General features: G+C 50.9%; 8 protein-coding genes and 1 non-coding gene across 9 annotated transcripts, besides 29 other annotated features; all 9 read left to right on the top strand.

Annotated features, from left to right (window-relative positions):
* Positions 1-16,409: part of a sequence feature (heterozygous, Esmeraldo-like haplotype) that runs on past the window's edge.
* Positions 172-269: a microsatellite.
* Positions 345-2,519, top strand: Tc00.1047053506519.110 (hypothetical protein, conserved; the record flags this gene model as incomplete). Its single annotated transcript, XM_808013.1, has 1 exon — positions 345-2,519. The coding sequence occupies one exon, from the start codon at positions 345-347 to the stop codon at positions 2,517-2,519; it is 2,175 nt and encodes a 724-aa protein (XP_813106.1).
* Positions 1,814-1,891: a sequence feature (CT-rich).
* Positions 2,581-2,614: a sequence feature (A-rich).
* Positions 2,615-2,640: a microsatellite.
* Positions 2,641-2,694: a sequence feature (A-rich).
* Positions 2,703-2,758: a microsatellite.
* Positions 2,763-3,806, top strand: Tc00.1047053506519.100 (hypothetical protein, conserved; the record flags this gene model as incomplete). The annotated part of the gene is made up of 1 exon (XM_808012.1): positions 2,763-3,806. One exon carries the CDS (start codon positions 2,763-2,765, stop codon positions 3,804-3,806), a length of 1,044 nt encoding a protein of 347 aa, XP_813105.1.
* Positions 3,820-3,846: a microsatellite.
* On the top strand, positions 4,174-5,403 carry Tc00.1047053506519.90 (hypothetical protein, conserved; the record flags this gene model as incomplete). Its single annotated transcript, XM_808011.1, has 1 exon — positions 4,174-5,403. The coding sequence occupies one exon, from the start codon at positions 4,174-4,176 to the stop codon at positions 5,401-5,403; it is 1,230 nt and encodes a 409-aa protein (XP_813104.1).
* Positions 5,627-5,647: a microsatellite.
* Positions 5,832-5,922, top strand: Tc00.1047053506519.85. Its single transcript, XR_008255359.1, has one exon. It is a non-coding gene; the product is annotated as a C/D small nucleolar RNA (snoRNA), TB5C1C1 (small nucleolar RNA).
* Tc00.1047053506519.80 (hypothetical protein, conserved) lies at positions 6,330-7,535 on the top strand (the record flags this gene model as incomplete). The annotated part of the gene is made up of 1 exon (XM_808010.1): positions 6,330-7,535. One exon carries the CDS (start codon positions 6,330-6,332, stop codon positions 7,533-7,535), a length of 1,206 nt encoding a protein of 401 aa, XP_813103.1.
* Positions 7,676-7,709: a microsatellite.
* On the top strand, positions 7,732-8,667 carry Tc00.1047053506519.70 (uncharacterized protein; the record flags this gene model as incomplete). Its single annotated transcript, XM_808009.1, has 1 exon — positions 7,732-8,667. The coding sequence occupies one exon, from the start codon at positions 7,732-7,734 to the stop codon at positions 8,665-8,667; it is 936 nt and encodes a 311-aa protein (XP_813102.1).
* Positions 8,688-8,718: a repeat region.
* Positions 8,723-8,760: a microsatellite.
* Positions 8,829-8,848: a microsatellite.
* Positions 8,966-8,988: a sequence feature (AT_rich).
* On the top strand, positions 9,084-11,660 carry Tc00.1047053506519.60 (protein kinase domain, putative; the record flags this gene model as incomplete). Its single annotated transcript, XM_808008.1, has 1 exon — positions 9,084-11,660. The coding sequence occupies one exon, from the start codon at positions 9,084-9,086 to the stop codon at positions 11,658-11,660; it is 2,577 nt and encodes an 858-aa protein (XP_813101.1).
* Positions 11,770-11,844: a sequence feature (AT_rich).
* Positions 12,096-12,136: a microsatellite.
* Positions 12,158-12,204: a microsatellite.
* Positions 12,235-12,270: a microsatellite.
* Positions 12,599-15,205, top strand: Tc00.1047053506519.51 (hypothetical protein, conserved; the record flags this gene model as incomplete). The annotated part of the gene is made up of 1 exon (XM_808016.1): positions 12,599-15,205. The coding sequence occupies one exon, from the start codon at positions 12,599-12,601 to the stop codon at positions 15,203-15,205; it is 2,607 nt and encodes an 868-aa protein (XP_813109.1).
* Positions 16,083-16,658, top strand: Tc00.1047053506519.40 (uncharacterized protein; the record flags this gene model as incomplete). The annotated part of the gene is made up of 1 exon (XM_808007.1): positions 16,083-16,658. The coding sequence occupies one exon, from the start codon at positions 16,083-16,085 to the stop codon at positions 16,656-16,658; it is 576 nt and encodes a 191-aa protein (XP_813100.1).
* Positions 16,410-16,842: a sequence feature (areas not merged during assembly with more than two copies in the genome that could not be assigned to a particular haplotype).
* Positions 16,843-18,244: a sequence feature (haploid, Esmeraldo-like haplotype).
* Positions 17,363-17,431: a microsatellite.
* Positions 17,416-17,692: a mobile genetic element.
* Positions 17,416-19,212: a mobile genetic element.
* Positions 17,715-17,945: a mobile genetic element.
* Positions 18,245-23,470: a sequence feature (areas not merged during assembly with more than two copies in the genome that could not be assigned to a particular haplotype).
* Positions 19,214-23,950: a mobile genetic element.
* Positions 23,471-23,889: a sequence feature (haploid, Esmeraldo-like haplotype).
* Positions 23,890-24,742: a sequence feature (heterozygous, Esmeraldo-like haplotype).
* Positions 23,951-24,742: a mobile genetic element.

The raw sequence follows: 24,742 nt of genomic DNA, 5'->3' as shown, positions 1-24,742 counted from the left end.
GAAATGAATCCATCCCTTTTTATTTTTATTTTTGGCTCTCTGTGAAACATGGTGCGGTGCGATGTCTTTGGAGTTCCCTGGTGCGCCTGTCACTCATGCTCTTAAATCCCATATACCTTTCTTCCCTTTGCCGCTTATTAATGAATCATCTGAAGTTTTTTCATGGAACTGTGTTCGCTTCTTTTCTTTTTTTTTTTTTCTTTTGTAATGTTCTTGCTTGGTTTTTTGTTTGTGTGCCTGTTTCTGTATGTTTGTGTGTGTGTGTGTTTACCCCCGTCTTTCATTGCCTCACATGAAATGCGTACAATAGGCAGAAGAAAGAGGGAATAAGGAAGAGTCGGGTGATGTCACGGATACGTTTCAAGGGCGGTGCATGGACAAACAGTGAGGATGAGGTGCTTCGGGCCTCATTGACAGTGTACGGTTTGCAGAACTGGGAGCGTGTGGCTTCCATGTTGGTGCGTAAGACAGCGGCGCAGTGCCGTGAGCGGTGGGAGAATTACCTTGACCCCCGCCTGCACATACGCGAGGCATGGACAGCAGAGGAAGAGGAGCAGCTTGTGCAGCTGCAGTCTCTGTTCACAAATCAGTGGAACCTCATCGCACGTGAGCTGCGCCATCGTACTGGAATGAACCGGCCCGCGTGGCTCTGCGAGGAGCACTACCACACACTCCTTGACGCCCTCGAGTACGAGCGACAGCAGAAGGAGGGCGGAAACAACAAGAGGAATGAGTCACTGACTTTGGAGGACTTTTTGGCGGAACGCAGGCGACATCGCGCCTACCATCAGGGCCATGAGACAAGAGCGTCTAAGGCAGATGCTGTCAACTCGGATGTTTTTGAAAAAGAGATGGTGGAGTTCGCTGTGAGTCGTCTGGCCAATCAGGATGGCAAGAAGGGCCTACGCAAGGAACGCAAAAAGCAGTTGCAACACACAAGTTTTCTTGCAAAGCTGCAGAGCAATCGCGAGGCCATCGAATCTGGCACCCTGTCAGCGAAGGCAAAGAAACGCATGGAACGCGCCATGTTGGAGGACCGCGCAGGTCCCAGCGACACGCGGCTTCAGGACGAAATCCTTGAGGACGACGATGTTGGCAGCAGCGGCGGCAGCGATGTGGGAAATGACGAGTCAAAGCGCGGCCAAAAAGGCGTGTTTCGCCCCATAGACCTCGGCGCAGACAAACAGGAGGCCGGGATTCAGGCAAAACATCGTGAGCTCGTGAAGAACCTCTCGGCGGACATGACGCGCCTCCAACAAGAGGCTACGGTTTCTGAGGGCATCAACGTGGAACTGTTGCGACTGGCAAGCGGCACGTCTGGCTCTGCGAATCGTCAAGTGGAAGACAAGAAGAAGGCGCCGCCAATTACCAGCAAGAGCAGTGCTGCGCCAGGTGCTTCTCCTGCCACTGCGGATCTTGACCATCTCTTTGCATCGCTGCCCGAAGCCATATTGCCCGAACAAGAGTCTGTGGTGGGGGCGCGTGCATCTGTCGATGACTTGTTTGGCACACTGCCGGAACCCTTGCTTGGTGGACGTGTGTCAAGAGACAAGTTCGACGTGGCGGTTGCCACTCCCGAGGATTATGAAGCGGAGGAAGAAGAGGAGGCCGAAGTTTCCTACACCGTCTCCCTAAGTGAGCCCTCGCAGGCGCCGTTGACGGCACTGAACTTCTCCACGGAGGAAGGGAGATCGTGGCTCCGCGAGGCGAAAAGACGCGTGTTGGTGGAGTCTGAAAGCGTCTTTCTTAACCGCAAGCGCGTTCGCCACCACATGTCGTCTCCCACAGAGAAGACGCAATTGATGATGACGACGAAGAATGGGGAAGAGGAAAAGGGACACCTGGAGGAGGAAAGGAAGAAGAAGGAAGAAAAAGATGACGATAAGGATGAAAGTACATGGTGCATCGTGCGTGCTCTTGTGGAGCAGCAGCTGCCCGCCACGGCGAGGGATCTTCTTGAATCCAAGGTGGTGCCAGATGGGTTTTTGGCGAAGAAGGCAAAGCGAGAGAAGGAGGACAGTAGTGCTCGTTACAACAACACGCAAGAATATGTCAAGGAAAGGGGAGGAAACGAAGAAGAAAAGGATACAACCATTGAACTGGCGGCGTGTGTCGCTGCGGTGCAACGCGAGGATAGTGCGGACTTTTGGAAGGATGTTGGCGCCACGGAGGCAACTGTGCAGCTGGAAGAACTCGTGCATCACCAGCGCGAGCAGGTGGCGGCTAACACCGCGAAGGACACCGAAGCCTACCAGCATCTGGAACGCATGGTGCGCATTTGTTTTGCTGGCAGCCGGAAGGAACTGCGTGGCGAGGACATCATAAATCGCGTCTGTGTGTACTGGGGGTGGCGGCTGGAAGAGGCACAACGTCGGTTGGCATTTTACAGTGCCATTCGTGAGGTTGAGCGCCAGGAGATGCAACGGCGAATTAATGATGCCACATGCCGTTTAACGGAAATTGAGCAGAAGGAAAGAACACTGCAGGAACGTTATCGTTCCATGCGACTCGCAGAATAAACAATTTTACTCTTCCTTTTGGTATTATTCATCACCTCCTTTCTTAAGGGCCATCATCCAATTTATATTCTTCTCTTCACTTTTTTTTTTTTTTTTGTGTGTGTGTATGTGTATGTGTGTGATGATCTTGTTGTTGTTGTTTTTTTCCTTTTTTACATGTTTTTTTTTTTTTTTTCCATCGCCATGAATATATGTGTGTATACATATATGCATATATATAATTGCTATGTATATATGTAGGGGATGCTCCGCTGGGTGGTGAAGGAGGTTGAGAGCCCGTATGGGAACGTCGCCACTGTGCACTGGGCGGTGGATGATGGTGATGATGACAATGTGGAAGCGGCCACGGATGCGTTTGATGCATCATTGCAGCAACAGCTGGAAAATGCCGAGGATCAGCTTGGGGCAGTGCTGTGGAACAGTAACGCCGTCGCCCTGCGTTATCTGCACGAGCACGTGCTCCGTGACAAGGCCAGCGCATACCGCGTGGTTGAGCTCGGTGCTGGCGTTGGTTGCCTCGGCATTGCACTGGCGATGGCAGGGGCGCGCGTCGTTATCACGGACCTGAAGGAACTCCTGCCGCTGATGCAAAAGAATATTGAGATGAATGCGGCGAGGATACGGTTAAGGAGCAACGGGCAGGGTTCATGCACGGCACTGGCGCTGCGATGGGGCCCGCCACCGCGTTTAAAGAAGCGAATGAAGAAGCAACAAGAAGACGAGATATCCCTTGGGTCGAGGCCGAAGGAGACATGGCCGTATGCTGGGCCGTCTCCATCGTTTCTGGCGCTACAGCAGGAGTTGGAGCGCGTCGACATGGTAGTGCTGTGCGATGCTCTCTACGGCAACGCGAGGGACTGGCCGCAACTGCTCTATACATTGTCGGAGATCCTCGCAGCAAATCCATCCTGTGAGGTAATCAACTTCTGCGAGCAGCGTGTGAACAATGTGGAGGGGGATTTTTTGCGCCTGTTGCAGCAGGAAAACAGCAAGAGCGTGGCTTCTGATGCAGAGGACGGGAAAGAAAAAGAAGAAGAAAGTTTGGAATCGGCATTAACGCGTATGCGTGGGGCATACGAGTGGTGGAGCGCAACGGAAGTTGTAAGGGAAGGAACGAGCGATTTGGGCATGACCGTCTGCGCCACACGTATCCGTTGGGTGCCGCGGAGGAAAAGGCAAAAGCTCGTTTCTTTCGTTTCGGCGTCTTCATCTTCATTGACAGCCGTTGTTGGTGCCTCCGAGTCTGACGAAGGGCTGCGTGGAAAACGAAGGAGAACGAAATTGTGAGTCCCATGGTGTTTTGTTTTTGTTGTTGCTGTTGTTGTTGCTTGTGGAGTAAGAGAGAAAGAGAGAGAAGGGTGCTTGTGTGTGCGTACTGTGCAGGAGTGCGGTGATTCTTTGTCCTTCTGCCCCCATGCATTTCTTTGCTCTCGCAGATCACCCCATTGGCATAGAAGGAAATAGAGGAGACATCATAGAAGGAGTCAGGTGCACTGGAGGACCCGGTGCGAATCCACAGGGGAGGGAGGGAGAGGAAGCGGGGAAACACGCAAGAAAGGGGGGTTTAGCGACCTGAGAGGAGCGTTACAAAGCTGACAACAAAAACAACAACAACATTAACGAAGAGAACAAGAAGAAGGATCGATTTGGTCGGATGACAGAGATGTGCTTCTCCCCCTGCTCCATATTTCCCGGTGAAGTGGAGGACTACTACTGCACCAGCTGCCACACAACCTGCAGCGGTTTGTCGCTGCTTGTTGGTCCACACACAGGCCACAACCGTGTTCCGTTGATCGATGCTGCCACGTACCTTCCAGCGGCTCTGCAACGCGATGCGAATGCGCTTGTCATGCGGATTCAGGAAGAGTACATTCGGCCAAAAACGACACACTGCAACACCCTCCATACCACGTTGGCACACATGCAGCAAGAGAGGCAAAAAAAGCGAAGAGAACTTGAAGAGCTTCAGCGTGAGTTGGGCACGCTTGATGAGAAGATCGATAATCTTACGGAGGAGTGCGCCATAGCTCTTTGTCATTGGTCCCATCAGCGCGATGGCTTCCTGAGTCAGGTGCGGCGACTGCTGCGGGGCGCAGATGCCCTCGCAAGGACTCTCGGTATACGAGAAAACCAACCAATTGGCACTGAACGCCGCGTGGATGTCGACATTGCGGCATCAACCAACTTCCCTCCATCCTGCGCGCTGCGGGCGGTGAGGAAAGAACTGCATGAAGTAAGACGACTGCTGACACAACCGCTTGAGTGGTTGGAGCAGGAGGACGAGGAAGACAAGGAGGAAAGGGGTGAAGGAGGGAAAGAACTTCGGCTGAGCCATCCTGTGAGGAACGGTGCGGATGCCGTCGTCAGTCATAGAAGCAAAAAGGAAGATTACGGGCAACTCAGCGGCACAAGTAGGACGCCCCGCCACGCCAATGACCATACATTGGTATCATCTGACGCCGAGGCTGTGTTGCAACAGCTCCTCGCGGCACACATGAAACGGCAAGGAGAGCCGCACACACAAAAATCGCCATCCGCTCGGGCTTACGTTGCCGAAGTTGAGGGGACGAGTAGCTGCGATTCACACAATGATGTGCAGGTAACGGCGGAACGACGGCGTTGGAAGAACGACTTCAAGCGGAGGGAGAGACTTCTGCGTGAGGGCCTCAATGTTTGTATGCGCGAAGGCTTTTTTCCGGGGCGAACAACAACGAAAATTGCAGGGGGTGTTGAGACCGACGTCAATGACATGAGCAGCAGTGACAGTGTCAAGGAAGCCGTGGCTCATCTGCTACGCAACTCTCAAAATGATATTTTCATTAACACGACCCCGCGCCAACAGCATCGACCTCCCTCCTGCGCACTGGCGTCTGAGGAGGACTAGACGTGGTGAGCCATCATGCGATGTCACCATTGGTTTGCGGTACTTCTGAATCTGCATGGAAATGGAGACGGCGGGGCACCTGAGAGGGAAGAAAAAAATGTGTTAAAGAGAAGAGCCGGCATCAATGAAAACTGATGGGTATCGTGTGTGTTGTGCGAATGTTTCTTTACCCGCCTTTTTTTTCTCCATTGAGGAAAGAAGGGAGAGTTCTGTCTAATTTTTTTCTCTCTCTCTCTCTCTCTCTTTTTGTTTCCATCATTTGCTCTTGTGCACTGTAGGCCTCTGATTAAACGTCACACCACCCGTGAATGAAAGGCGGTCAATAACAGAATAGAAGGGAAGGAATATTCACCACAGAATCGTTTCAGCAGCACACGTGATGTGTGCATGCATAGATACGCGCAGCGTGCTTCCGCCGCCACCACCACTGCCATGATGAGTCACAAGCTTAGGACACCTTTGGACGCGGAGAATCGCACATGAAAACTCAATGCCTTATCGATTCGTACACTGACCTATCCCTCCCCCACATACATACATACATACCCCTCTTACTCTTCATTATCTCAATGGCTTTTTGGATACCCTTGTATTCACTCATTTTCCTCTGTTTATTGCTATGTAACTGAGGATGATACATGTTATCCGTAAAGGGGTGGGTCCTGGGGCACTGAAACCTATCCGATTTATTCGTGGGTATTATTATTTTCTTTTTTTTTTTTGCGTGTGTGTATTGCAGCGTGTGATGGGGTCGTTGTGTAAATTTCTTTCTATTGATTCCGTGCTCTTCTGCTTTTTTCTCTCCCTAAATGTGTGTGTGTGTGTGTCTGCAGCTCAGGAGAGAAGGGTGGGCGATAAGGGTTAGACTTTGACGGCATCACATACATCATTGTTTCACATTACACCCCTGCTTCTCCGGTGCAACGATGTTGCGGGACACACCGGCTTGTAGATTTGGGACATTATCCACCGCCCTAGCCAACATCGCTCTCTTCACCGCAAATAGCATCGGTGTATGCGATCCGTTTAGTGTGTTGGTTGTTGGTGGGGCTGTTTTTCGAATGTTGCTGCTTCCGGCAACGATTTATGGCGACTGCTGCCTTGCCCGCGTGGCCTGCGCGCTGCCTGAACTGCAGGATGCTCACCAGGATTACAAGACGATCATCGACCACCCCCGTGCAATCCTGTGGGAAAAGAAGGTTGCCGCACAAAAGCTTAAAAATGATCGTGAGCGTATTTTCCGTAACCATCACACAGACAACGTGCGTCTGGTGCTCCTTCATCTCGTTGCCATGGCGGGGTCGTGGTACAGTTTGTGCATCCCGGCACAACAGCTGAGTGAGTTTGTTGGGGCCAGTGCGGTGACTTCGTCCATGATCGTTTATGCGTTTGGTGTCACGATGGATCCAACGATTGGAGTTGCGGCCACGTTGACGCTTTTAAATACTCGCGATCACTTGCAGCGCCGAATTGGTTTTAATGACGGACTCGATGAGTGGATACGGCAGATAAAACGGCACATGACTTTCACCTGGAGCGCCTTCGTAGCAGTTTCACTGCTCGGTCAATGTTTTGCTGGACCTGTCTTCTTATCGTACCTTTTTCCATTTCAACTTGCACCGGTGTGGCTTGGCATTAGCATGATGAGTAGCTGCAAGATTATTCTTGTGAACCACACGGCGCCGATGCGAGCGCTGTTTGGTATCCAGGACTATCCACTGACGCACGGCACGCACGGAGCATTGACCACGGCAGAGGCACATGAATACAGACTAGAGTTTACGGGTGTGGACGCGGAGGAGCGGCGGGATATGTGGCAAACCCAAAAGAAGGCATTGGACTATGAGTGCAATGTACGACTCCACCGAATGCTAAAGCAAATTGGTCTCTTTGATAGTGTTGAAGAAGCCGAGTACGAGGCTGAAAATTTGCGGAGGAAGTTGGATGTGGTCAGAGACCGACAAAAGAAGCGCAAGCAGGAACAAGAGCGCAATGACGCGGAATTGTCTTCCTCGATGGCCCTCTGTGAAGCTGATATTGTGGGACCTTCTGCCGAGTCTGTGGCAGAGCGTCACTTTGACGAGATTCAGGCACAGAACAACGCGCGACGGCAGAGGGGCAGAGGCCTGTGAAAATCCTGAAGGATGCATACCACACACACTCCCTTGCGTATATAATATATACGTAGCAATGGGAAATGATGTATTGTTATGCTTCTGTTTTTTGTTGTTATTGTTTATCTTTCTATTTTACAATTTCCCGTTCGCTTTTCCTCTCTTTCTCTCTCTCTCTCTCTCTCTCTCTCTGTTTTTGTGTGCATATATATATATGGTGAACAGGAGCGGGGGGGTGATGGGGAATGCATTTTTTCGCTGGGAAGCCTGTGAAGCGGACGCGGCGGTGGACACCCTCACATTCCTTGCGGAGGACCCAAATGCGCCTCGGTTTCGTCTCAAGCATGCGGCTGTTGGTACGGCACTGGATTCACATTCAACCGGTTTTTGTTTTTACTCTCGATATGTCTTCTTGGAGGTATTCACGGCGCTCCAGGTCCTTCTGGCTTTCTTCACCCTGTACTTATTTAACTACATGGGAACCATACGCCATTACTACGCCCCTCGAACTGTTTTAAAGAAAGAAGAAGGTTTTTTTTTCCCCCCAAAGGAAAAAGAAGTGCTTGTCCCGCACAAACGCGAAGCTTTGGCCCCTGTTTATTTGGCCGTTGTCGTCATTGGCTTATGTTTTATATTGCTTGTTGCTGCGTACATTGTATTGACAAATAGTGGTTGGTGGGTGTCGCTGGAGACGAAACGGTGGGAACACGACAAACAGGCCGCCGTCTCTTCTCAGCCGAGCCATGGCGAATCACAGCATCGTGTCAAGAGTAGTGGATATCATCTTCGCCGCCTCGGTATTCGATGGATCTCGTGGACACGGCCGTACTACGCCTTCCCACGTCGATACCTTCCGGACTTCGACTATCGACACGAAGTTCATGCGAAATTTGGTGCTCCTTTTACCCGAGGTGATCCAAAGAAGATGTATTTTGTTTTCCTGTCGCCATTTGTGTTTATGCTTACAGTCATGGACATCATGACGGTCGACGAAATGCGGGTTACCGACATGCGGGTGTCGCTTCTACAAGGGTTGTTACTTGCGTGTGGCCCTTTGTTTTTGTTCTATGTGGCTTCGATTTTATTTATGAGTGTGATGATGAGCCAGAGGAATTGCTTTGGGAACACAATGAGTGTATTGTATGCGTGAAATGTGTTATCCATTTACAACTTTCTCTTTCTCTTTCTTTTTTTCTTTTTTCGTGTATACATACATACATATTATATATGTATATATATATATGTGCGTGGGCGTAATTGGCGGGTTGTTGCCGCCTCGACAGGTGTTCTAACACCGCCTTGTACTATTCCAAAAAAAAAAAAAAAAAAAAGAGAGAGAATCACAAACTGTACTGTACGATTATTCAACTCTGCCTGGTTTTTCGAATTGCCTCCGCCTGTCTGTTTGCATGTGTATTCTTTGGTGTGTGGAGGAATTGTTGTTTTCCTTTTTTTTTTATTTTTTTTATTTCTCTCTCTCTCTCCTGCCGCTGCTGTTATTTGTTGTATTCCCCTTTATGTCTTTGACTTTTCTTCTTCTTCTTTGCAGCGCCTCTTCACTTCAGTATGAGTGACATAGCCCAGGTGGGGAATCTGTCGGGCCTGAATGCTAACACTCGCTCTCTAAGCAGGCTCACAGAAAGTAAGGAAGGGGAATGGAGCGAGTTGGATCAGGCAGAACTCGAACGATGTTTCATCGAGACTCAACAGAGTTCCGCCACGCCAGAGTCATTATGTTTTATGTCAATTCTCGGTGGTGTGCAGATAACGACGCCGTACAACGAAACGCCGATATTTGGTGCCACCGAAACGAATAAGACATCATGCAGTTCCACACAGCCCAACTCCACCGTCGCATGCAGCTTGCCACCCGTGTGGTATGGGTTGCCAAGGAGTACTCCCAACACTTCATTTAGACTGGAGCCGTTGCCAGAAGTGGCTATGGATTCCCTGCAGGAGAAGAAAGGAGAGAAAAGGACATGGGTGGATCCTCTCTCGTCTTCCACTTTGAGAGATTCACTCCGGGGAATGCAACCGGTATCTTTACAGAATGAGACAAAAGGATCACAAACGGAGGCGTGGAAATCCAATCCGGTGCAACCGTTGGAAGGTCATTTGCAGAGCCCCCAACGCTGTAAGCTTGGGACGTGTGGACGCAACGAACTGCCCGTTTCCCCATTGGAAGCCCTGGCGCGATGTGGGTGTCATCTCAGTGCGTACGAGAAGGAGGAAGTCTTGGGGTTTCAAGACGTGTACTACTGTGGGGCACACGCCAAGTGCGCAGCTCTGGCTTCTATGCCTCCCAGTGGACTGAAGCCAGCGAAGAACGAGCCTTCTCCTCTGTCCTTTGATGATCACGATCATAACTATCGCATCATCCCTGGAGACCATGTGGGATACCGCTTTGAGTGTATGGACGTTCTTGGCCGTGGCACGTACGGGATTGTGGTGCGAGCTCTTGATTATGCAGCCCGACCCATACCAAAACAATGTGCACTGAAAATAGCGAAAAATCTTCCCCGTTACGCCGAAACATTGAGGAGGGAAGCCGACATATTGGATTTTCTGTGGCACAACAAACCAGAGGCGAGGAGGTGGATCCCGCAGGTGTTGACACGTCTGACATTCCGTTCACATGAAATCCTCGCGATTCCTTTATTTGGACTGGACATCAAGGAACTGCTCCGGGTAAATCTTTTCCGTCCGATGCCAATGGCACTCACGCGGGCTATGACGGCTCAAATGGTGGTTATGCTGCAGCTTCTCTCAGATGCCAACGTCACTCACGCAGATCTAAAGCCAGAGAACATTGCGCTTTTTGATCGAAGCTTGTCCGATGTAACCTTTCCACCCGACATTCAACGACAAATTTCTCTGGAGGAGCAAGAAAGGGATGGTACTAAACTGGATGATGATGGTGATGATCGGGAGCACGACAGCCCTTTGTTTCTAGATTCAGTCAACAGTTTGTTTTCATTGCATACGAGAGGGATACCTGGCATGGCAGCTTCTGAGGAAATAGAAAATGATGGGGAAGATGACGTGGTCACATCACACATAGCAATACTTGACTTTGGTGCAGCCCACGTGGGGAAATCATGTGTCTATCCTGCGCAGAGTACTTTCTATCGCGCCCCGGAGGTGGCACTGCAGCTTCCCTACGGCCCCGCTATTGATATGTGGTCACTTGGCTGTGTCGTTTACGAGCTTGCCACGGGCGTTCCTCTGTTTGTTGCGGAATCCGACAAAGAACTTCTTCAGCGACACATTACAGTGCTCGGTATGCCCCCACCGGAGGTGCTTCAGAGGCTTCACGAAATGCGCACTTCGTCTGGCGACGTGGAGGAGAAAAAGGAGGAGGAAGAAGATGGGAAAATGCGGGACCTTTTCGCATCTCTACAAGTTGAACGAACACCGAATACCGAACGCCCTTCCGCGCAGGTCCTTAATCTCCTGCAGCTTCTTCACATTCAAGAGAGGGAAGAGGCAATCATATCTAATAAACAAACGCAGCAAATGCGACAGCAAAAGAACCATACCGACACGCATCTTGCCAAGGAAGCATACCCCTTAGTAACGGCGACGTCCCCTTCAAGATACGATGGAGATGATGACGACGACGCCGGAGAGACAGTATCGACACTGTTGCTTCTTGACTTTCTTCTTGGATGCCTGACGTGGGACCCGGAAGAACGCTTGACACCTGACGAAGCCAAATGTCATCCGTACCTTGTACCGTGCTTCAAGGAAGACTTTATGCAATGTGACGAGAAGGCAACACTGTTGGGAACGCGCAGTACCGGAATGTACTACTTGCACACGCACGCTCTCACACGTGGTGAGGTGAGAATTTTGGAAGCTGCGGAAAGGGAGTACGCCCAACGCCGAGCTAAGGGAAAGGTAGTGACGAATGGGATGCATCCATTGATGCGTTTGAACGTACGCCATGCCATTCAACCCCTTCGCCGCTTTACTTCGCAGCGGTTTGGTGATGATACGTCCGAGACGCCACTACGTGTCTCTTGCAGATCCATTCGACCAGTGAGAATTGCGGTGGGGGACTGCCTGCAACCGTATACAACAAAATTCTTTGATCCGATCGAACAGGTTGAAGTGTCTATCATGTATTTTGATGAAATTTGAAGCAGTCGTCCGAATGGAAAGAGAAAAAAAAAAAAAGGGGGGGGGGCGTGTCTTGAGCAATGCCAGTGGCGTAAACATGAAACCCGAAATCAAAAGCCAAAAGAAAAAGAAAAAATTTTGATTATTTTTGATTGAATGTAAAAATAAAAATATTTTTTGTATAAAAATGAAAAAAACATTATTTGAAAGCAACAAAACCCCCTTTAAGAGCTATTTTATTCCGAGCTGTGTTTGCTTATTTCTTTTGGGGGGAAGAGGGGGGAAGGTGTGGCATGTGAAAAGGAAGGAAACATAATCGCACACATGCACGCACACACCCTCCCTTCCTCCCTCTCGCTTTTGTTTTCTATTTCTCTATTTTTCTCTTTCTCTCCGATCCTCTTTTTTTCGGGGAGGGAGAGAGATCCTTTTTTGTTGTTGTTGCTTCATTCCCACGTGTGTGTGTGTGTGTGTGTCTGTGTGTTTGTGTGTGTATGGAAGTATGTAAGCCCCCCCTTTCATTGCTATTATTATTATTATTACTAGTAGTATTAGTAGTAGTATTTACGCTTTTCTCGCTGTTTGCAGCACCATCTGTTTTTTTTTTTTTTGTTTGTTTGTTTGTTTGTTTTGCGCGTTGCGCAGGAAAAAAAAAAAAAGAAAAAAAGTGGGGGAGTGGGTGCTTCTGCCAAATGTGAAGAGCCAACCGGCCGTATAAAAATTTCCACTAATTACATTAAATAAACGTTTTCGTTTATTTTTAATGAGTGTTTGTTGTAAAATGCGTTTTTCCTCCGTTCCCGCTCCCTTTGTTGTAGTTGTTGTTTGTTTTTGTTTTTTCTGTCTCTCTCTCTCTCCGTGTGGGTGTGTCCTTGTCATTTACGTTAGAAGGACCCCACCACCCCCATCACTGCCACGACTGGACACACAACGTGCAGGAGGAGGGGGGAAGGTGTGGAATGGAACGTGATTTCATCTTCCCCGCATCATTTGCCGGTAGAAGTGACCAACAGGGCGTCGTTTCGGTACTCCAGCGCCACGATGCGGTCAGGATCCGCGCTGCCCATCGTATCCCTTCCTTTTCCGTCGCAGTGGAAGCGGTATATCAGTTTCTTCGCTCACTGCCGCCGCCGCCGCTGCGGGGGTCCATTCGTGAGGTCCGAGTGGTGGCCGCGCCCTCCGCGTCGTACTTCACCGTGGAACTCACGAGCGAGTGTCAACGGCACGGTGAGCTGGACGTTGCCAAGTTGATCTCCTGCCATGGCGAAGAGGCAGAGCGGATGTCAGATCTCACGGCTGTCAGTCAAGAAGTAAGGCTAACTTGTGCCGTGGAATCGTCATTGCAAAGGACACGCGGTATTCAAGACACGGCCCACTCCTCAGAAGGCATGGGAATACTCTTTGAGGGGCATTGGAAAGGCACAGAGATAAACAAAGGCGAAGACCATTGGAATGGCATTTCTGCGGTGTTAACAACAAAACTACAGGCATATCTACGGTTGTTGGCAAAGAAGCAAAAAGAGCATCAACCCTCTTCGTTATTTCTTCACCTGCGCTGCGAAGTTCGTAATCTCTTCTACTGTATGCCTGTACGACAGCGTTGTGCAGCAGGATGGAGTTACACATCATATCGACTTCGCGCTGAACGGCAGGCCCTTCTCTCAACTGCGTATCGCATGGCTGTAGAATGCGTTTTTGCACCTTTGTATCTTTCCCTCAACGAAGGCGCGGGAAGCAGTGCCTCGTTTTATTTACATCTGAGTAACAGCGGTGATGGTCGAAATAAAGCTGCCAATGATAACGCTGATGTCTTCTATGTACATAATTACCCGGTGCAAAGGAGTAAAGAAATGGTGGAGCAGTTAAAAAAGCGGCGGCGAATGGAACTGGAAAGCAAAAATGATGATGGCGATCGTTCATGCACACTTCGCACTGCGCACCGTATCCTTTTCTCGTTTTTTCCACATCTCCGCCTTTGCGCGGAATCGTTGGAATGCTCCAATGGAATTGCATCGTCGCGTCTTCGCGAAGTTGTGGTGGATCCCGGCAAATTTGTCGTCTTGTTCCTCATCCCAGCGTGGGATGCACATGATGCAACCAGACGTGTGGGCCGACGCCCCTCTGCGTTAGGCACAGTCGTGGTCTGCAGGCACACAGAATCCACGGCGTGTTATGTTGTGGATGAGTCACACCGAGTATATCTTCAGGTTTTAAATTCCTTCACTACGTTGTGTCCGATCATTGTATTTCTGGAGGGTAACCTCTTAGAGAGCAACGATGCCACGCTTCGGAGGATGTTTCAGTCAGCGGAGAGAAAGTACTTGTGTGGTTTGGGTACAGATACAGCGAGGGCAATCCACACACCAACAAGGGAAGATCCTCTTTCTGTTGTGGGGAAACTGATGGCGACAAAGGATGATTCGGGCGAACAAAAAATTGTGGGGACAGCGCTGCGCGTATCGTTTTTGGCCCAACGCCTCTCTTCCGTGAACGGTACGAAAAGAGCACGGTGTTTTTGTGGCGCCCCAATTTCGTCCTTCCCGCGGCGAACCCCTTTTTTTCCAATAAAATTGGGTAGAAACTCGTGTGGCACAAGTACACTCTCACAGGTGCGCTCCGCCATGCACTTGACAATTGATCCCTCTCTCTTTGCGCCTCGCGCTTACTCTGGTCCATCTGTGTGGCCGGGTCCCGGTGAGATGGAGAATAAGGAGAGAACGCCTTGTCCCTTCCGCGCGAAGCACCTCATTGCACAATGGGATCGAAAGTTCCTTGTTCTTCAAATGAACGACATGGATGAGCATTCAGACACCTCTCCATTTGATGAAATTGGATCTCCCCCCTCGACGTCAATTAATGGCATGCCAACGATGGGTGTGCCTCCAGTTTTGTGTAAGCAGCCGCAGTCTCATCATTTACCCCCACCCGCATTGTACATTGTTGATCCGCATGCTATTCATGAAAGATTGCGGTTAGAGTTTTTTTTGACGACTGCAGAATCGTACGTGCGTCGAGACATTCGACCCATCTCCGTTCCCGTGCATATACCAGAGGAAATCCGCCGCGATGTTACGACCTACGAGGATTTCCTTGCGAAGTGGGGATGGCGCTTTGCACACGAAAACCTTCAATGCACTGGATTAAGGTCCGCAATGGCATCAAAATCAAGATATACCCAATTGTCATGGTGTTGTGTGGCGGTCACGCAGTGGCCTCATCTTGAAATTGAGGGGCATGTGCTACAATTAGAAACCATTGATGCCCTTCGCAAAACCGTGGAGGAGCTCGTTACGGTCCTTCCATCGTGGCAAATGCCTGCCGCAACTGAGAAGGAAAGCTCAAAAGAATGCGATTGGATTGGAGAGAGCGCCGGCGCCCGAGTTGTGCCTTCTGCTGTTCTTGAATTTTTGGTCACACGATCTTGTCGAGGAGCCGTCATGCTTGGTGATTCGCTCTCTACAGCTACTATGGTGCAACTCATCGGCGCACTGCAAGCGGTTGAACAGTACACTCTTTGCTCACACGGTAGGCCTTCCTTCGCCGTTATTCACAGCCGAAAAAAGTAAACAGAGCACTTTGAAATCATCATTTTGGGAAAAATCCCTACCAATCTTCACCAATTTTTCAGCATGTAGACATATATATATATATATGCGCTTATGTGTGTGTATAAATTGGCTCTCAATCGACTTATCAGATTTTATTCTCATTTGAATGCTTTTGCCGCCAAGACGGTTCCGTGTTTTGTTTTTAAACTGCTTTTTTTCTTTCAAGCTTTGCTAAAAACAAAATGTTTCAGACGCAGCAAGCTCATTTTTCCCACAGGATCGAAAAGAAGGCGCCGGTGGGGTTCAATTGTATGGGGCTTATGAAGACCACGGGGCTGTGCGAAGTATTTTGTTATCTGTTCCAGTTTCTCTGTTTTTTTTTTTTTTTTTTGACATATTTATTTTGAAGTGTGCTTGCTTTCAAGCGGCTTATCTATCATTCCCATCGTCACGGCATCCATAGGAACAGTGCGAGGGTTTACGGGATGGAACTTCGACAAGCCGAACCTCGAGGCATTCAATAATCCCAAAAGAGACCACTGGTTTCGGGAATTCGACAGAAGAAAACAGCGTTTGCGCAGTGTGTGGAGCCATTGAGTTACCTATTGGATTACTCTCCCGGTCAGCTTTTTGTCGCGTGTCTGGGCATTGTGGCTCTGGAGTTGTGTTCTTCGGCGCGCACGTCAGACCCACGTCGCTTCTTGGGATGAGGAAAGGGAACTCTTTAAACACAAAGGCGCGCGACTGTTGACGATTTGTGGAAGGACACTGTGTTACGGTCCGTCACCTCGACGAGCGATGGGAACGAATTGAATTTGAGGATCTCCGTACAGCATGCGCTGCTTGTGAAAAGGGCGGGTATTATTTGTAGAGCCATGGAAGGGACCGTCGCAGAATGGTCTGGCGGTGCCTTTTGCGGCGGTGTTGGACAAACCGTCAGGACAGGGATGGTGGTTCACCGCATGGCCAAAGGCAAGCAACGCCCATGAGGACGCCGGGGTCATGGTTGCTCTGCCATTTCACATTTCACAGTATCTTAGCGCAATGTGGAACGAAGCCGCCGCTTTACTGGACGTGGATGCGTCTTTTTACAGGCAGCTCTCTTGGCGGATATGCACGGGCGAGTTTCGGCTGTCGAGTGAGATTCGTGGATCTCGTGGAATTGACTCGCCCCCACACGGGCCACGAGTGTTGTCCGGAAGTTCCCCGCACCGCTGCGAGGGTCTTGGCGGAAGGCCCCGAGATGGTAAGACCGCAGTCTGTGGTGCCGCGCGTGGCAAGGAGACTTCTGTTTGGATTTGCGGTATTCGGACCAGTGGGCTGCGGAGGAGTGTGGTTCAGCGGGGCCCCTGTCAAGAGCTGTGAAGCTATTGGTGCATCCTTCAGCCGCGAGACGAAGAGCGCCGCCTTGAGGCACGATGCGAGTACGAGGATTGAGGGAGGCCGCGTGTCTCTGAAAGCATGCAGCTGAGGGTGTGGATGGTGTGGCCTCCGTATGATGCTGTGCGGCGGTGCGGGGAATTCTCTCTTTTGACATTGGCTCTTGTTTTTTCAACATATTGCATCCCCGACTGTCGTGTCCTCACGATCCCGCAGACGTGCCGCCATACGCACCGAAACTGCGGCAGGAGCGACCCCGCAAATTGCCGGAGAAGGAGCCCGGCCGCTTCTTTGAGACGTGGACGGGCCAAATTTTGGAAACGCGCGACCCGTGTCGAGTCGTTTGCGGTGATAAGGTGCTCGGCGGTATTGTATTCTCGCACCTCGCGGCGCACGCGCCTCCGTTTTCACTTTCCTTTTCGCACAAGCTTCCGTAAAAAAAGGCAGTCGCCTTAACCAATTGGTCGCGTTTGCTCGCCAAAAATCGGCGAAAAACAACACATAACATCCATTGGTTTTTTCAACATTTTTTAATTCTGTGACCGAAGAAATGGTCAAACAATTCAACGCCTTTCTGAACAAATGAGTTTTTCGAACCTTCAGTGTTTTCCTGGCCGTCGGCCGAATCCTCAAGTTATCTATAATAGAAAACAGACCAGATAGGAATAAGAAGGGGATGAATGGAACAAGAGTGGATTCACCATATCCTCCAAGTGTAAAAGCTAGGAAGTGTACATTTATATATCATCCGTTAGCCACAGTCGCGGCCCGCTCACTCTATTCGGATGGGATGTATATATATGTATATATTTATTTATTTATTTATTTATTTATTTATTTATTTATTTATTTATTTATTTATTTCTTACGAAGTGGCAGACTTTGGGTTCTTCCAACCAAAGGGACGCCGCCGCATGGAGGGAATCGAAAGAGGGTGGGTGGGAAGGTAAAATAAAAATAAGAGTAATCCAGCCGCCATCGCTTCCCTGCTCCCCTAAAGTCGTGTTCTTCCAAAAAATTCATGCGGTAGAAAAGTGTCGTAAAGAAGCGCATTCCTTTTGTCAGGACACATATAAATTAATTAAGGCAGCCAGCCCTCCCACGATCATGCTCTCCACAAGCTCCCGACAAAAAAAAAAAAAAGGGGAATAATCTTCTTTGGCGCTGGCCGGATCCTGAAATTTCCTATAGAAACCAAACAAGATAAGGAAAAAGAGGTTTATCGCAGCGTTAGTTAATCGCCTCAATGGTTCCTTTTTATCCAATCAATAAATTCTATTGACCGTTCGCATGGTATTTTGTCCTCAGCTAGAATCTGAAAGATAATTACTTACGAAGTGGCAGGCTTTAGGGTCTTCCAACCACAAGACCCTGCCGCTCCCCTTCGCAAGTCCCACCCCTTCGCCAATTCCTGAAGTGTAAAAACACGACCGCGCGATATGCCGTCTGCGGGGTTTTCTGCAGACCGCACGTAGGCAAAGGATGCCTGTAATCTGCGAGAGTCCAAAAACTCATATATCCGTCGCAGCTCTCACGTCAGAGCGTGCGATTTTGAGCTGCCTTTATTCGCCGCTCCTTGCAGCGAAGCGCTGTCCACCCAAAAGCCCATGGTGGATGGCAAGATGGCGGAAAAGGCCGATAAGGCTGAGCGTGCCGCGCGTGCCTCGGCCTGCATGATAAGAAAAGACTTCCTCTCCCACTTTCCTCCGGCAATTTTAACGTCGCCGGAGTCTGGAATAAAAACGGCTCCCCATCCATGGAGCGACGCATCCGTGATGATGGCGGCCGATGCCTTTTCTGTGGGCTTGATCACTCGCTTACGATTATATTCTCGATGATGTGTCGTAATCTCTCGCCCAAACCAACCGCTGACGGCGGAAGGTTCGCCGGGGATGTCTCCAGCACCATTCCCCGGTGAAGTGCGGATAATCGTCGTCGCACTGCCTTGATAAAAAAGTAGTAGTCATATAAACGCGTGCCCAAAATGGCAGCCGCATTCAAAAAGCGGGACGCCGTAACCTCCATTTCTGCGATGGTTAAAGAATTGAGCGCCGGCATGGCGCATACAGACCGGACAAACTCTCACTCAGTGACACCGTCTGGTGTGTCTGAGATCAAACTGCACCCCCAGAAAGGTGTACTGCGTGGCGCCCGATTCGCGTTCCTCCCCCATCGCGGCGTGACGGCCGTCCGCATTACGAAGCACTTGGGCCTCCCACAATGTCACATCGCTTTTCGAACCTGCAATGCGCATATTATCGATCCATACGACGATACGCACCAATGGAGGCGCAGCCCAGAGGAAGTGAACCACCGTCGTCACCCCCACAATTGCCAAGGAAATAATAATCTGGAGAATTTCCGGGCTGGCCTTGTATCCCATTGGGAGCCGTGTCAGCTCCACCAGCGTGCCGTCCTCCACGCGGCACCGAAAGAGATGCCGAGTCTCCTGCGGTAAAGAGAAATGAAAAACAGACGCCTTCAAGTCCAGGCAGGAAGCGGCCTCAGCCATCACAGGCGGCAAACAATGGGAAATGTGCAAAAGAGGAACATTAGCCTCGTAAAGGTCTTCTCTGTTCTTGTCGCGTGGCCACGCGATCCATCGTCGTCGTAAACCGGCGCTCTTCTCCTCAACAAAAAAAATACTTTTTTTGTTTTCTACTCTTACCAGCGCGTCTAGCTATACAATGCCATCTGAGTGCCGAAGAGGTGGTCGAGCAGCGACAAAAGTTTCCTGCTATGAAGCAACTGCCATTGAGAGAACTTTTCGGTGCAGAGGTCCTGTTCAATGCCCAGCCGTTGGCGCACAGCCAAGGTGCCTGGACATTCTGGAAGCAGATGGTGCAAGGCCTCCTGCGGGCCAATTGGCGCGCTTGTGGAAGCTGGCTGATCCTGTGGTAGCAGAGATCGCCTCCTGGCACTTCTGTTTCGATGTCGAGTGGCGTCTGGGTTGTGTGCGCAGCGACTTCTGTGCTGTGCGGTGCTTCTACGTGTGGGGAAAACCATGTCACAGAAATCGCATTTGAGCTCGGGAAGCGGTGGAGGATGTTCCGGATGAAATGACCGACAGTGACTGACGAGATTCGAGAATCCCGTCAATGTAGAATCGCAGTACGGACATTTCTCCTTCCGACGACGTGTGATGGTCCGTCTCCTTACTGGAGAGACGTCTTCCTCCCTTGCCGACGGGGGAACAGTGTCCGTCCCCGGTGCAGTTGGATCGTTGTTGGAGCGCATATATGCAGATTGTTCCGGTGAGATGTTGCAGAAACGGCATTGGTTCGTGCAATCTCTCACAGCCCAGTATAGTCGACCCCAGAGCTCAGATTCGCCGCACCTTGCCCTTGCGAGGTGAACCAGTTCTTGACGGTGAAGAACTTCCTGAGTGATCAGGTCCTTGCCGCTGAGATCTGATGGCCTTGTGCCGCAAAGCAAGTAGCGATGAGTGTCTTGACGAATCGTACTACGCCACTTATTGGTGAGCTGGGTAGTAAAACATGTCAGCAGATCCGTATGCCATATATGTGCGATTCCATGCTCCGTGTATTGTCCAGTCTCCATAGTCTGCGTCGCATACTGATCCGCAAGCTCGTTAGCATGTATTCCACAATGTCCGTGAAAAACTGCAGGCGCACGGACCAGCCAGCACACGTCAGTGTCAAGAGACGTTGCCAGATCTGATCCTCCGTCCAGTCTGTCTGACTGAGCGGGCCCTTGTTTAAAGCCGCAAGAAGAGACTGACTGTCTGCAACCACAAGCAGGGTTTCATGCCTGTGCTGGATACGAGGGATAATCAGCCTTTCCAGGGCTAGAAGCAGCGCACGGGATTCCGTCCTGTAGCTGCATGGGCGTGCACCGCAGTTTATACTGGCCTTTTCTATTATCTCCGATGAATTGAGGGATGAAAGCAGGATTCCAACCCCGGCTGACTTGGGAACGTCTACGCCGCCGCTCTTCGCTAATATCCACGAACGATGGCTGTGCAGCGCTAGAGCCTCTTCGCTGACTCTGCGCTTTTCCCGTATCAGCTGTTCCTCGGTAATTGAGTGGTCTGTCGGAAGTTCCACGCCAATGGTGACCCGGTGTGCGGAGGCCGCAAACCAGGGAGGAATGGAGCTGCGAAAGAACCGCTCTTCGCGTGGTGAGCTCTGAGTGATGCCATATTCCTTTGTGTATGCGTCTACGAAGGCATATAGCTCGTCCCGAGATAACGGCGAAATGCGGAAAACTGCGCGAGGTGGTGGCTCAGGCGGGGGTCTCCGCATCCAGTCCATCTGACATGCGCGTGTGTTCTCAAATATGGAGAGCCGCGCGCGCAGGCAAAGGACGTGGAGCGGCGGCATATTAGCCTCTAGAAGTGCGGATTCCGGGTCGACAGTGCTCGGAACTCCACTGACAATGCGTGCCAGGGTTGCATACGTCTTCTGCATTTCATTCTTCGCTGAATCCGTCGCTACTGCCCATATGAGCTCGCTGCCATAGCGTAATTTGGAAGCACCGTATCCAATGACGAACATGCGTAGGTCATGTGGAGATGGTCCCGCCTCTTTATGCGCAATGCAGCGTAGCTGCGATATCCGTTGCGAACTGGCAGCGCATTGCTTGGAGGCCGCCACATTTAGCGTCAGTCGTGGATCGAGATCCATGCCAAGAAGCTTCGTGGTTCGCGATGCCCCCATGGTCATGACTGGGATTTCACATCCAGCCACTACCAGGGGCCGCTTTCCTTCACGATCATAATCTGACTCCGTGTGCGTGGAGAGTGTGAACCAAGCCGCTTCACACTTTGACGGGCTAATGGCCAGGCCATTTTCCTGACTCCACGCATGCAGTTTTTTAAGAACCATGTTGGCAGTGGGAATGGCGTCTTCCCGGGACTGCCCCTTAACGATAATAGAGAGGTCGTCCGCATACATGTCTGCTGTGACATCCGCAAAGCTGTTCAGCAGATTGAGAAGTGGGTGTACGTAAAGGGAGAACAAATATGTTCCCAATACGGCCCCTGAGGAACTCCTCGCAGTATGGGACGCCGATCACTGTTTCTGTTACCAACTCGTGTCTTCGCGTAGCGACCACATAGAAAGTTTCTAAGCCACCTTCTACAATTCACCCCCGGAATATTGGCCAGCAAGCGACTGAGGACTCGATGATCTATGGAGTCAAAGGCCTTGCTGAAATCAACCAACGCCAGCAGAGTCCGATGGGGTCTGTAGTGGAGTTGATTACCAATACCGCTCTTCTTGGGAAGATTCACTTGGAAATAATGATTTCTATTATGCTCCACTTCGTGTCTCAGATGTGCCAGCTGCATCGTCGTAGTACGCACACTACGATATGCATACTGGTGGGGGTGTGGCGTCCACACCCAAAGCAATCTCTTCAGTACCATTTTCTCAGCAACCTTACTCACAATGGAAGTAAGGCTGATGGGTCGATACGACTCAAGCAGTTCCGGCGACTTACCGGGTTTTAAGAGTGGGACGATGGTAGCGCGTCTCCACTCAGCCGGGATCGTACCTGTCGTCCAGCTGTGGTTAATGCAACGAAGAAGAAATCGAAGACCCTTTGACGAAATATGTCGCAGCGCCTCACTGTAGGCTTTATCCGGTCCGGGGGCCTTGCCATACGGCGTTTTACGTAGCGCAGCAAGCAGTTCCGTACGATTAAAAGGTGCATCAAGAGGGGAGTGAAGATGAGCAACTAAACCAGATGTGGTGGCAGCTTCGCTGTTATCCTGTGGCTCTGAATTAGATGAGAATGAAAAAACTGAATTAGATGTAGCGGCAGACTCGTTGTTGTTCTGCTTCCTAAAAAGAGAAGAAGAAGTAATGCCCAAAGATGTGTTCTGTCTTTTGATGCCTTTGGAAAACCTTACTGCCTTGTGAGAGGGGTGGCGTGGAAAAAAGATGCGATTGAGAGCATTCGCTGCTCTCCTTGCTGTTTTGTAAGTGTGTTGACCATCTCCCAACAACAATGATGTGGGAGATGGAAGTGATGCCTTTTTTCGTCCGGAAATGTATTTCCATGCGAGTGGTTCGCCTGGATTTAACTTGCTGATGCGACGTAGATACGTGTTACGCAAGCGCTCTCGAAGTAGGAGGAAGAATTGACTCCTTGTCCGTTGCATTTCTGCCTCACGGTCGGGCGTCGGTAACTGTAGATAGCGGGCCTTGCTGTCGGTAGCAATCCGCTCTGCCTCCATGAGAGTGTCGTCCCAAAGCCTGGGACCATCTTTGTGCATGCCGCGGGGGCAATGTCGTCGATACGAAGTAATAAGCGCTCTCGTGAAAGCTTTAATGCCGGTGGACCGCTTTTTATAGTCGTATACCGGAAGTTGTGCGTCGAAGTCCTTGACAAATAAATCCCATTTACACTTCCCCCAACTGTAGAATATCATAGGTGCCGAAGGTATGGTATCCTTAAATGCCTGATGCAGCGTAAATGTTAGCATATAATGATCACTAAGCGGCGACACAGAAGCTGACCAAATTGACACAGTCAAATGCTTTGACCATGTCAGATCGATACAGGATCGTTCTCTTGTACCACGGGCATACGCGATCTCACCAGGGGTGTTAACCAAGGTGAGTCCCGCATCCGTGCACAGTTCTAAAAAATCTGCAGCAACCTCGCTTGGAGAAGACTCCAAGAATGGCTCCCACTGTGGGTGATGCATTTTGAAATCCCCGCACAGCAGGAGCGGCGACGAGGCTGGAAGGCAGTTTACTAACCGCCTGAAGGATTGCGTTACTTGCGGTGGTGGTCTCATATAGGCACTCGCTACAATAAGATCACGGTTCTGGTCCAGAGCAACCTGGGCCACCACCACTTCAAGGCTGGTGTCATGCTGGGGGATGGTGAGGGGTATACGCTTGGAGCGGAGAGTTTTCCGCACCAGCACCGCCACACCGCCTCCCTTGCCGATGCGCGACTGTGCATAGAGCACATAATCTCCAGCATGCATGCTGGCGATCTGCTGCGACGACTTCCAAGTTTCCTGGATGGCTATTATGTCTGCTCCTTGCGCCATTAATGTTGCGAGTTTTGACGGCGTGAGGCAAGAAACGTTCATCTGGAGTACTGCTATGGGGCCTGGGTTCTGCTCAATGTCTCCGCTTAGCAGTAGCTTTTGTCGTTGCGCGTCACATACGGCACGCAAACAGTATGTATAGCGCTGATAAGCGCCGATGGAATTCAGCAGCGGATAGAAACACCGCTCCGCGGGCAGCCATGTAAATGGCTCCATCTGGTGCCCTTCCAACCCGTTTGTGCGGCGCCTCCTGCCTCTCCGCGTGCAGCGGATGGGCAGCAGGCGCTTAGCTTCCTCTCTGGCAAAGAGTACTCGACCCTGGCACCACGTTGAGGAGGCCGGCTGAGCCAGGGAATGGTTTTTTCTGGCCGCCCCTCGCGCGTTGCATGTAGATGCGTCGTGTCGATAAGTATGACACAACGGGCGGCGCACCGATCGTTGCGTAACTTGCCGTCCCACGAGAGGCTGGGTTCCCCTCGCGAAGGTGTCGGCCTTATTAACAGCGGTGTGAAGACGGGCGCGCAGTGTGGAGAGCGGGGTGCCGGGATCGGATGCAATCGTGAGCTGCATCCGGAATGTATTCAGCAGGGACCTGCCCAAATTCATAAAGCGATCGGTGGGATCCCGCCAGCCTTCCAGCACGCCGATCCACTCGACCAAATTGTCAAAGGCAAGTTTAACCTGCTCTTCGTCCTGGTGCCAGCATTGGTATGCGCACTGGAGGTCGAAAACGACTCCGGAAATGCCCTTATTCCAAACACGCGGGGGCCACGTGGCAACGTCGAATGGGAGAAACTTTCGCTCCTCTTCCGTAGGTGAACCGGAATGGGCGTCCAAGGAGAAGTTGCGGGGAGGCAAAGGCATGGAGGGGTGGAAATGTGGTCTCCCAAAATTGCCCTGAGACGTCCGGGGAATAGCCTGCCGTCTCTCTCCAGCCAGGCTGATTCCGGCCGCGCGTGACGGCACGCCACCCGCCATCAAGATATTCGTTTGATGCGGTTGTGTGGTAACGCCGTCTTCGGCCGTATTTTGACGCCTAACAGGTCCATCTGTCGGCCTCTCCGAAGTGGCGGGGGCTTCGTCCTGGCCCGCCGTCTCCGCACCCGCGCGGGCTGCTGCGCCTCTCTTGCGTAACGCGTGCCTCT

Source organism: Trypanosoma cruzi, genomic scaffold, assembly GCF_000209065.1.
Source record: "Trypanosoma cruzi strain CL Brener 1047053516589 genomic scaffold, whole genome shotgun sequence".
Taxonomy (NCBI): Eukaryota; Euglenozoa; class Kinetoplastea; order Trypanosomatida; family Trypanosomatidae; genus Trypanosoma; species Trypanosoma cruzi.
The sequence above is the reverse complement of the archived record's forward strand: the minus strand, read 5'-3'. Positions and strand labels throughout refer to the sequence as shown.